General features: G+C 38.6%; 1 protein-coding gene across 3 annotated transcripts in view; it reads left to right on the forward strand.

Annotated features, from left to right (window-relative positions):
- The window catches only part of akap11 (A kinase (PRKA) anchor protein 11), a 35,972-nt gene extending 31,898 nt beyond the window's left edge, over positions 1-4,074 (forward strand). For all 3 annotated transcript variants that reach the window (XM_007251712.4, XM_007251713.4, XM_007251714.4), the window contains one exon: positions 2,251-4,074. In XM_007251712.4, coding sequence (XP_007251774.3) covers positions 2,251-2,418 — 168 coding nt within the window. In that variant the 3' untranslated portion in view covers positions 2,419-4,074. The remainder of the gene's footprint in view (positions 1-2,250) is intronic.
- Positions 4,075-12,800: the final 8,726 nt, after the last annotated feature.

Raw genomic sequence — 12,800 nt, forward strand, 5'->3', positions numbered from 1 at the left:
ATTACAAAGAAAAAATGTATTTGTAATAACACTATTATTAAGGCAAGGCAAGTTTATTTATATAGCAGTAAAAATGGAAATAAAAATAAAGTAAGAGTAAAGCATGATTGATTTAAACATGATTAAAACAAAGAGAAGTAAAATTAAAAACATGTAAATAAACAAGAAACAAGGAAATAAAATAAGAAAATAAAATAAGAATAAAGCATGAATCAAACATGATACAAAAGTGCCGTTAAGGTCATGCTTGTAAAAAAAAAAAAATCCAATCATATCAATTTCACCTGAAAATAATAGCTTCCACACCATTTTGATAGTACACTGACTTTTAATGGGAGAAATACGTCTGTCATTATAACTCCAGGCCTGAACCCTTGTTATGGCAATATGTAAAGTAGCTGAAGCTGTACAAATTGTACAAATTGTAAAATGCTTTAATATTAATCTACCACATCAGTCGAAATGGCTCCCTAATGGCCACTTGTCAACAAATGCTTGTGTACACTTCTCTATAGTGTCCATTTGTCTGTAAGGGTAATAATAAAACATGAATTATATATTCACAGAAATGGACTAAAAGTAATTAAAACTTCTTAACTGTGGAGAGAGCCCAGTACTAACAAAAAAACAATTCTCACACAATGCTCCTTTTCATACATAGCTAAACAGAATGCCTTACATTTTCAAACATTGACAAGTGTGTGATTTATTTTTTATTATAAAAACAGACAATCCACTTTACCTCCTAATATTTTTACTAGTTCATAGAATTATTTCACTACTTAAAAAAAAAAGTACTACCATATTTTTCACACTATAAGGCACACCAGATTATAAGGCGCACTATTTATAAATGTCTATATTCTGGTATGTTTTCAGATAAAAGGCGCACTGGATTATAAGGCGCATTATGGGTTGTTGCTATGTTTTCCTTTTAATTAATTAGATCTTGCCACTGGGTGGTGAGACTTGTAAAACTAAGATCGGCTGCATTTGTAAGGTAATTCTTAAAAACATAACATTTCAAACAAGCACCGGATGTTAATCTACACAAATTTCTCTCCTGAAAACTGTTCATTTGGGTGAGTAATTTTATTTACAGTAATCTGTTTATTTACAGTTAGCTAAGATTTGCAGATTTTCACTAAGGCTAGCCGCAGAGTTTTCCAGTAAGCCAAGGTGATATTAGCTAGTGGTTCATCCTATGTAGCTTGTTTTAATACGGTAAACTAGCAGGCTAGAAACCGATATACTTACCACTGAACAGCGAAAGAGCTAGCGCTTAGCGCGGTTAGCAGCTAATGCTAATGCTGCTCCAGCAGTGCTAGCCAGGGTTAGCTGCAAGCTACAGGCCGATAATACTCACCTTAGCGGCTAGTGCTAATATTGTTCGAGTCTCGTTACTGGAGAAACTAAACTGAAAATCCTGTATAACGCTGCACTTCAGTGGAGTGGCTTTACTGCTCCTTACAACCTGACTGGTAAAATTCATACATAAGGTACACTGACAATTTTTGGAAAAAATGTAAGGATTTTAAGTGCACCTTATAGTGCAAAAATAAGGTAAATCATACCAAGAGAGGTATAATCAGTTTTTTGTGTTTTTTCTGTGGGCTTTCTACATTACCTGTCTTTCCCCAAACAGGAGAAAGGAGAATAGTGTGTGTTAATCTGTGATGGCTATGAGCCAGTACACAGACTCACCTTGTGACCCAGACACTTGTTATTAGTAGTATACTTTGAGGTGTGCTAGTAGAAGTGAGTAATGCTGAAAGGAATGTGGAGTTAATTATATAATTCATTTTTGCTTTAGTTTGACAATAGTGTTTTCAAAATATATCATAGCTGTCACACAAAAACCTTTTAAAATCTCTAAAATGACAAAAAAAAGCCTGCTTAACTTTCATATTTATGGCATTTATCTGACGTTCTTATTTAGAGTTGCTTACAAAGTTATTACTATTACAGAAGTGGGAAATGTAGTGTTAGAAGTCTTTCCCAAATAACTCTTATTATTGTAGCACAGCGTAGTCACCCAGATTGGGAATTAAACCCCAGTCTCCAACATGGAGTGGTGTTAACCACTGTGCCACACCAACCACACTTTCACTTTTTTTTTTTTTTTACTTTAAAAAGTAATTTTGGCGCATTTCAATTAGTCCATTCTTCAAAAAAACAAACAAAAAAAACAACAACAACAACTTGTACTATAATCAGGATTGTTGTATTTGTGTGTTTGTCTCGCCGCAGTTCCTGACTGTAGTGCAGTGTCTGAGAGAGCGAGAGTGGCGGGTCGGGGAGCTCCTGCAGGCCCTGCTCAGATACTACGAGGAGAGCCCGTACCAGGAAGAACCGGGGGCCGTGGACACCGCGCGCGGCCACAGGACCCTGTTCCAGTGGCTTCTAGAACACGCGTAGACCACCAACACCTACCTGTTGCTTACACTAGCAATCGACACTCCAATAGCGAGCGCTAACAGCACTGTTTTAAAGGTGAAGATTCCTGTCACTTCACAGTGATGTGCAATGTACCTGCCAAACGTAGAGGCCTAGCCAGTTGAATGTGTCTATCTGTGTGTGTGTGTTATGTATTGGTAGTGCACCCGCCACCACTCTGAGGGGAGGGGGCACCACAGAAAAGGCTGACGTAATCTCTGGGAGACTTGTTGTGTGTGTGTGTATGTATGCGTGCGTGTGTGTTTGTGTGTGTGTGTCGCATGCTGTGACTGAAGGTGTTTTATTTCTTTATTTCTTTTTTGTTTCCACTTGTCACTTTTCTTTGAAATTAGACTGCATATCACACACACATGTAATATGCTATCATTTGCACCTTTCCTTTGTTGTGTTTTGCTTTCACGCCCTAACCGAGTGTTACAGCGAAAGACAGAGGGCTTTGTGGCTGTGTTGTTCTCTGTAAGGGAATCCCCACAGCTGAAGGGAAGAATCAGTCACTGTCATACCTTTCCTCTGTGGGGATGTAGCCACATGTCACAGGGACCATCCTAACAAACCACTCCCAGAACTAAAAAAAAAAAAAAAAAAAAACACTTCCATCTATCCTATCTATCTGTATTTACTGTCATTATGGACTTGTGCCGTGTGCCAACTGACAGCCAAATGAACCAGGTAACATTATAGTGGTTAGCAATTAAAGACCAATTATTCAATTATAACAGTATAATAGCACATATTTCCCCACACAGCCTCAATACCAGTATCTGTGGTTTCCAAATAGCTTTCCAGTGACATGCCTCATGGTAAATATTTTGACAGATTAAAAATAGTTCCTGTTAAACGAATCCATCAACAGATTTTATTACTATTTTCATCCCACTCCGAACCCTCCCTTCCTTTCTTTTCTTTTTTTTTTTAGTTTGTTATTTCCGAATGGCACTGGAGTTTGTTAAAAGATCCTAAAGCCTAACTTTAGAGATAAAGCAGCACATATGTAAATATATTTTTGTATGACTGAAAAGGTAACCTGTAAGTTGTTTACACCCTAACGGTCCACACCCTCTCCTCTGAAGGATACTTCATAACAGGTTAAGGTATATTTGAGTGTTCTCAGAATGTGTTTGATCCACTGTTGCCAAAAATGTACCAGTAATCACACAGTTCACGTCATTATTTTTTTAAGCGTCCGTCCAGGTTAGGTAAATAAGTGAAGTATCAGTAACTAGTACATTCATGATAAGCTGCTAAACAGGCAAACCTGCACAGTAGAACGAAGCAGACTTAAAAACAGTATGTTAGGCAGTGGGTGGAGTTTGCAAAACTGAACTGGGGGATTCATTTCTATTTGAGTTTTTGCTCACTGGTATTTACTAGGGCTTTACATTATAGAAAAAAATAACATTTCAACAAAAATCACCAGAAGTAAACGGTCCAACATTTCCTGATGTTAATATCAGATTTTAGTAGACAGGAGTAAATTAAATAAATTTTTACAGATATAATCTGTCTGGTAGATATGTGAGAAATAATAAATATTCAATATATTGTGCAGCCCTAATATAAACTAATAGCCGCTTTTCCACTGCATGGTACCTACTAGGAGTGGGCGATATGGCCCTATTAATAATTTCATGGTATTTTTGTAATAATAATTCTCTTAGCAATATGACAAAACACTGAATAAAAAAAAACATATATATTTAAAGAATACATTACTGCAACTATTGTAAATTATTTTTTTATTATTGCATATGATATGATATATATGGCACACCCCCAACTGAGATAGTAAAAAATGCAAGATTTTATCAGATTTGTAACAGAAATAAATGATCCAGAATGTCATGATATCCAGGATTAAAGTATAAAGGAATGATACTGGACAGGTATAATCTGTCTCTAGTAGATATATAATCGGAAATGAGAACAGTGTAAATTTTCTTTTTTGCTAAAGACAGCAAAAAAAAAAGTAGTATCCTGATGTGATAATTAGAGGTGGGTGGCATGGCACAGTATTTTAGGGTATAATATCCTTCACGATATACAAACAATTTGACAAAATTATTGCGTATGATTCAATATGGCACACCCCTAGTACCTGCTCTTTTAATTTTTTTTAAGTATTCAAGTATCGAGTAAAGACTAAAACAAGACGTGTGAATCCTGTAGTACGTTGATTAAAATTGTAATTCCACACAAGGCAATGCAGACATCCAGGAAAAAAATAAATTACATTTCCAAGTGACAGTAGTAATCACATTTATTTTTATCCAAACTCACAATGGCAGCTTATAAAATTATAATAAAGAAGCCACAAACCGAAAATCTGGAACCCAATGAAGACTTCTTCTAAGAAGGCTTTTCGTACGATTTTTGTGGTTTGGATTTTTTCTGATTTTTCCTGTACCTGCTTAAAGAATTGTGGGTGACTGGGGCTGTAATAGATACCTCAGTTGCATCTTTGAAATTGCTCCGTACATCGACTGCGTTTCTAGGCTGTATACGAAGGGTCCTTCACTTCTTTTACACAGTGACCGAAAAAAAAGCAGCCTTCCTACTTTGGGCCACAGTTTTTGCTATTGCTCTAAAGATAATGTTGACCTGAGTAGTGATGTAGGTACCATGCAGCGGAAAACCACCATATGATGCGCAGATACTTTTAAATAAATGATCTCAATTTCACACCGTGCTTCAGACCAATAGAAACGCCATTGAAATTCCATTGAAATTCCGTCCACGATTCTCTTTCTTTAAAAAAGGATTCTCAGTGCTGTAAATAGATTCTTTTTACAGTGAGTATTTTTTTTTAGATGGCTAAAAATGGCAAAGGATTATTCATGTAAGACTGAGATAAATATTTTTTTTGCGCTACATCTATGATGGCTTCAATTCTTCAATTCAAAACAGCACTACTTCAGAACCGCAACTGAACCACAGCTGACTGTGCCTGCATAACTCAGCTGATAATCACGCTCCCACACTAAGCCCCCCCCCGCTCAGTCCCCCACTGCCTGCACTTTAATGTGCACTGCCCATGGAGGTTGCACTTTACTGTGGAATGGCAAGGCTGGCCCTTCCCGGCGTATCCGTCAGAACCTCAAAATAGAATATTCGAAACGTATTTGATGCCCAGAAATTTGGAAAGTACCATAACCATATATTGTGTTATATATTGAGTATTTGAGTATGCAGTAATATCAGGTGTATTACACTAGGGACCAGTTGTTCAGTATAATTACCCATTTTTTTGCCACACATAAAGAGTTTAAACAGTTTATGTAAGTGTATATTGCTAAGACAATTGATGTAGTCTAAAAGTATACATTTGTACAGTATGTTGAAGTAGGGTGAAGTCATTGAAATAGACAGTATGGAAGTAACCTGAGCCGTAAAGAGGGTAGGGATTGTTTCACAGGAGCACCGTGTTGCGCATGCTGTGCTATCCATTCATGCTTTCATGCATTACATGTGTTACTATTTAAGTGTGTGTGTGGATGTTCTGTTCATGGCATCGTGTGCAGTGCTGATTCTTTCTCACGTGCATGGCCTAAAAAGCCCAGTCATACAGCACACTGGCTATTCATGCTAGCTGTATGTGAATCGCTACAGTGGAACACTGCAGATATATACATATATATATATATATATATATATATATATTTCAGTTCTAGTTATTCACGCTGCCAAATATATTTTGAACTGGCACTAATTCTGAAGGACCTGGAGAAAAGGGGCTACTTTTGTTTACATGATTGTGAATCGTATCTAAGAGAATCTGCCATAAAACTTTGTACAATCCCTTACTGGTGAGCCTAAAGTATGATTATTACAGTATGATCTGAATCCAAATTGGAGAGAGGAAGGAGAGTATTAAAAAAAAAATGACGGCCATAAAAGCGTGAGAATACGAATGAATGAATGAGTGAAGTGCATTTGAAGGTGATGTGTACAGTGTTTGCTATTCTGCACCCTATCTTTCAGTGCTGCCTCTTTCACAATGGGATTGTACATGCATTTGTGCTCTTGCTGTAAGTGTAAACAGACCTAGATGTGCTACCCTTGTGTACTGAGACTTTATTTTATGTACATTCCTGAGTTTCACGAGCGATCTCTTGCTTTTTGTGTTATTTAAAGCCGAATGTGTACCGCAGAGTCGACCACATAGTTTAAAAGAGAGATATTTTGTTACTTGTGCAGAATCATTTCCATCTCCATAGTATATAGTATAGTGGACAGATAACACACACTGACTTCTCTGTTGTTTTCCTGCTTATTTGTATAACCATGAAAGATATTTAATAATTTATGTCAGTATAACTTATAATGGTGGTTACACTATTTGTCCCCTAGTGAAGTTGCTGAATAGTTTACACATTTAAAGCCTGAAGTAAGAGCACTATACCTGTTATTGTTAAAGCTGTGGTTAAGAATAAAGCTTTTTCATGTGAGCTCTGAAGTGGTCTCATTTCATCAAGCAAAGCATTTCTAATGAACTTATACTACATTAATGTCTGAAGAGTAATGTATGTGTGTGGGGAAGGCATGGGTACTTCTAAAATTTGTGTGTGACACTATATACCATGAACATTTTCTCACTTTCTAGAAAGTATAACTACCTTCCAGCAGCTTACATCCAGATACACACAAGTACACAGAGTTGTAAAACAAATAAAAAAAAAAACTATATATTTTAATACATAGAAAAGCCAGTGCTAAATAATGTATTTCAAGCCCTTGTGGAGCATTTATATTGGTTCATTTATCATGATATTTTAAAATCATGTAAAGAACAACTGCCTGATACACAAGTAAATAGCAAAAAAATGGAACGAGAGAGCGCATGCAAGAGAAAAAAAGGGCAGTAGAGGAAGACACACACATAGTGAGAGAGAGAGTGACAAATCATGAGTATCCTGATTGGCCTCTCCTCATTCTGAGTTGGCCAGTGAGATGCGCATACAGTGTAACAGCAGCACTGTGACCATTAAACTCAAACAAACACATTTAACCCCACATACTCTGCAGTCTGTCTTTACTAGTTTAAAAACTGACTTCTATATTAACTATATTACCCGTGGTGAGCTAAATTACTGCAGAGAGCTGCTGAGGTGAGTTTAAACAGGCTTCACTCCTTCATTTACATCACTAACATTAGTTAAACGTTAGCAGGCTAAGTATTAGGGAGATACTGTACTCTGTCCAATCTATTAGAATTAAGCAGAGGTGGAAAAAGTACTGAAAAATTGTGATCGAGTAAAAGTACCTTTTATTTCGCTAAAATTCTACTCAATTAAAAATAAAAGTACCCATCTAAAAATCTACTCGAGTAAAAATAAAAAAGTACTCAATTTAAAATTTTCTTTGAGGAAAAGTTACATAGTTACTTTTAATTATTTGATGTAAAAAAAGTACAACAAATCTTACATTAAATAATTTTTAATTAATTATTATTTTGCGCCAGCATTTCCCCAGCATTTTATTTTTTACTCATTACTTGTGTCAAAATGTACTTGAGTAAAAGAACAATTTTAAAAACTACTTTAAAAATGATAAATTACTCATAAAATCTACTTAATTACAGTAATGTGAGTAAATGTAATTCATTACTTTCCACCACTGGACTTAAGTTATATGTTATAGTAACTACAGACTTCAATTTAAAAAAGCTTTATTTTCTTTCATTAGTTGCAACCCGAATATTAATTCTGTATCTTTCTACAGAGGAGTGATTTGTGTCTGCAGATTAAGCTGCAGAATATTAGAAAAAAACTGACATTGTATCATTTTTTTTTAAGAATAAATGCAGGATTTATCTCCAGATAACTGCACTATCAATAAACGTCTATTTTTGGTCTATTTTCATACATAAGGCACACCGGATTAGCATTTTATGCAACACTAGTAGTAGTAATAATACTAGTAATAGTACTAGAAGTAGTAAAAGGGGGGTTGTCATTGGCAAGCTAAGTAAGCAGAAGTGTAATTCTTAAAAAAAAAGCCAAACGAGTGCTGAATGTTACTCTACACAGCAAGTGATTAGTTGCTAATGCCACCAGACAGAGCTACGCTGAGGAACCCTGACTGTTCCGGTAAGCCATAGTGATATTAAATAGTGGTTTGTCCCATGTAGCTTGTTTTAACACTGTAAACATGCAGACTACAGAGTAAAAGAACTAGTGCTGTGATTAGCAGCTAATGCTAATGCTAAGGCTGCTCCAGCAGTGCCACACAGGGTTAGCAGCAGGCTACAGGTCGATAATACTCACCTCTGAATGGCCAAAGTATAGATATTTATACATAGATGCCGCATAGCCTGCCTCCTGGCAATAATATTGGACTAGCCTCTGGTATATTTTATGTCAAGCTTGGGAAACCCAGGTATTAGTAACTATTAGTAATCGTTAGTAACCGGGTGTTCTAACCACTGGGCCACCACTGCCTGTATCAAGTCAGCCAGGAGTCAATCCTAGAATTTTGTGGCCACTTATGCTCTATATATTTCTTCACTGGCCCACCAATATTGTGCAGCCCTATTACAGAGCATCTATAATAATGCTTATATTGTTCTAATTAGATGTTTTATTGATTTTTCCAAATTAAAACCTTCTGCTGGAAACATATTATATGAGGCTTTATTTCCTTAAATTTGAAAGCACATCTTATATTTATGTGTTAAATTTAGCATATTGGGGGAGAAAATAAAACATTAAAATGACCACAACATGTACTTGCAGTACATGGAGTGCAGAAACATTTGTACATGCCTGTATAGACCAAGTGACCCATAGCATTAAAAAGCCACTGAAACACAGAGCAACTGACATGTGAAATGAATAATGACTGAAGTCAGAGCATCTCCAAAACATTAGCCAGGTCTTGTGGAGTGTTTTCCAAGTGTGCAGTAGTTAGTGCAGGAGTGCTCCAAGGAAGAACAAGATGAACCAACAACAGGCTCACGAGCCAAAGCTCAATAATGTGATCCATGAAGGCCCCACCCCACAACTCGTCCTAGTGCCAGATATAACAGAACACCTTCAGAGGTCTCGTGGCAGCTATACATTAATGGATTAGAGCAGTCTATGTTTTAATATTATGGCTGATTAGCACATACTGCATAGACAGACAGGCTTCTACTGCTTATTTCAGTACATTCAATTACTGATATTTCTATACAGTGAAAATTAACTTTTATTTGAGGGCATCAAAATATTTATTGAACGTATATATTTATATGGACGAGTATTAAGTTGAGACACCTGCTGATTCCATTGTTTCTTCTGAAATCAAGACTATTTCTTCTAGATTTAGGAGCACGTAAGTATATGATTGAGGTAAGAGTATTATTGAGGTCAGGATGTTGGGTGATCACCCCTCCACAGCTCCCCAACTCATTCCACCTTGATTCCAGATATCATACTGCATTTCCACTTTTTACGAGTGCCAAAATTCATGTACCTGGCTCATGACACTACCTACATCAGGGGTTGGCAAAAGGCAGCCCGCGGGCCAGATGTGGCCCGCAAGCATGAAACATCTGGCCCGTGAGGTTGTTTAAACTATTCGGTTTATTACGTTGTTTAACTATAATTAAAAATAAATAAATAAATAAAATGCCTCTCTGGCCAGATTTTGTTTACATTCCTCCCCTGTGTCTCTGTTGCGCTCGGCGTGACTTTAGTTTTTGTCCGTTTTTGTTTTTATGCTTGTTCTCGGGCTCTCTACTTTTTCCCAGCCACGTCCCAATTAACCAGCTGAGGCAGCCGCAGTGTATTGGACCACGACCCTGACAATCCCGCGTGAAGAGCGTTGTATTCATTTTTTTTCTTTTTTTTTTCTACAGAATGACTTGGAAAATATCTGGCCCGCAGCCAAACTTAATTGCCGACCCCTGACCTACATGATTTTACATTTTACACTGCCTGGCCAAAAACAAATGTCGCCTCCTGGATTTAACTAAGCAAATGATCTGGGGTTGCTGCAATTGGTCAGGTTTAGGTTCAGCAACAGTATATGCTAAAAGAATGAGGTCAGCTGACTACCTGAATATACTGAATATAGACCAGGTTTTTCCATTAATTAATTTTTTCTTCCCTGATGACACGGCCATATTCCAAGATGACAAAGCCAGGATTCATCGGGCTGGAATTGTGGCAGTGTATATAAAAATTTTGACACCCTACTAACAGAATACATGCATCAGATGCAATCTTTGGTTTTGAATTTTGCTCACAGGCACAACTGCAGCCTGAAGCCTGACAGCAGCTGGTAAAAATCCATTTTCCTGTTGTTCAATTTGTAACCTCCTGGCTGCTAAGTCAGTAGCTCCAACTTTGCCTTTGCCTCGAGAATTATGTGATGATACAGTATAATCCTCTCAGTGTTTCTGTGCTGTATGTACAACTCCTGTCAGCAGCCTCCTCACAGAGCCTTCGCTAGAGTCTGGAGGGGATTGGGCGATGTGAATAGAAAGCAGGGGTAATTGCAGGCTTAGTAGTGACACACGGATTGAAGAATGTGAAAGGGTGGCGAGTCTTGCAAGAAACAAGGCACACTTAACACAGCACTTCAAACACAACACTCATTACTGTGTTGATAATAGGGCCCGGCCCTCTCAGCCCGCACGGCCCTCTCAGCCCTCTCGGCAGTTAAACAAGGTAGCGCTCCGCTCCGGGGAGACTGCACAAGCCGAGGCCCATTGACTTCATCATTCTGGCCACACTTTCTGACTCGTGTGGTCTGACATCAGACAGGCTTGGTCTTGGACTGGAATCCCCCCCTCAGCCCCCACCCCCTGGGTCTGTCGTGAATCAGCCCAGACCATGATATCATTTCCCTCTCAACACCAACAAAACGCCAGTGTTGCTGGGTGAATCCAGTGCACTCAAAAGCAAAGGCCTGAATCAGCGCCTTGGTATTCATGACATACAGCATGGTAAAGTTTTCATGTAAAGGGGATCTCCACCTAAATCCTTCACACTTTTTTTTAAGGTTCTCCCATAAAAGATTTAATTAACGTCCTCACAATACCAAAACATAGTAAAGTTAAGCAATAACACATGTCAATTTTCTTAATCGGTTGTGACAGATCATTTTCTAAGAATGTACGCTGGTCTGCGTTAATTAATCCAGTGCACAAGGCTAATGGTCAGGTTTTCATGAAATCTCCAGTGAACGTATTTTTTTTTTCCTTCCAAAATAAATTTCCTCCCTTCATAAATGTCCATAAACACACACAAACTCATAAACTTTCCTCTGGCGTTCGGCATTTCATTTTAGCATAAATGCGTACGAGCGACTGCCACAGAAAATCTTTTTTAATAAGGCCTTTCACATCTTGGAGCTCTGAATTGCCTGTAATTGCTTATTCACTTTTCATTAGCATCAAACGCCAGCTCTGACTACGTAATGCTGATATCTCTGACACAACAGACCGACAACCGCCAGATTCGCTCGAAACCACCAGAGCGCGAACCTGTTGACATCTGACCGCCGTGCCACAGCAGTCACCAACACCCCACCAGCGGCCGGCCCATTCACAGGCCTGGCAAGGCCGGGTGGCGGCAGCTGACACACGAGAGTGGCCGTGCCCATCTCTGCTGAACACATGAGCTGTTTACTTCCATTCCCGCATGGGTCATTGTTTTACCTCACAGTACAGCAGAGTATCGAGTGGCTGTATCCAGGATATCTCAGACAACACGACGGCGCACATGGCAGTGGTCTGTGTTGTGTTTGTGGGCTGGGCGGGCCGGGTGGAAATGAGCTTGCGCGGGTAGGTGGGTGGATGAGTGGGTGGGCGGATGGCTTTAGGCTCTCCCGCAGCAGCAGCGGCAGCAGCCCAGTGCCGGACCAGCCTGGCCATGTTTATCATGGAAAAGTCCCACCGTGGGAGAGCTGCACAGCCTGGAGAGATCTGTAAGATCCTTCACTCACTCAAGGAGCAGCTGAGTCATTTCAAAATATCAGTGTTTATTGAAAGAAATGAAGGTTTAACATGAGAAAGTGAGGACCTTACAGGCATTCAAAAACATCCTGAGAAAGGGAAAAGCTCAATCTTTCCCCTCCTCACAAAGTTTTGGCTAATGCGATTGAAAACAGCCCAGGAGGATGGAGAGTCTGGCACACAATTAGGGCCGTGGTTCACGATGTACTGAGAAAACACTCAGAATACAATCAAGTGATTGACAGCGAGGTCCCACCTACATTTTTACTGCCGCTGCCTCTTTGATCTATTTTTTGATCTATCTCCTGTCGGGATGATTTCAACTGCTTGTGAGCTCATAGGCTTCATGTCATGTTGATAGTACAAACACTCCTCTTCATCTCCTTCCATGACATCAGTCCTC

The sequence above is a fragment of the Astyanax mexicanus genome, chromosome 11 (assembly GCF_023375975.1).
Source record: "Astyanax mexicanus isolate ESR-SI-001 chromosome 11, AstMex3_surface, whole genome shotgun sequence".
Lineage (NCBI taxonomy): Eukaryota > Metazoa > Chordata > Actinopteri > Characiformes > Acestrorhamphidae > Astyanax > Astyanax mexicanus.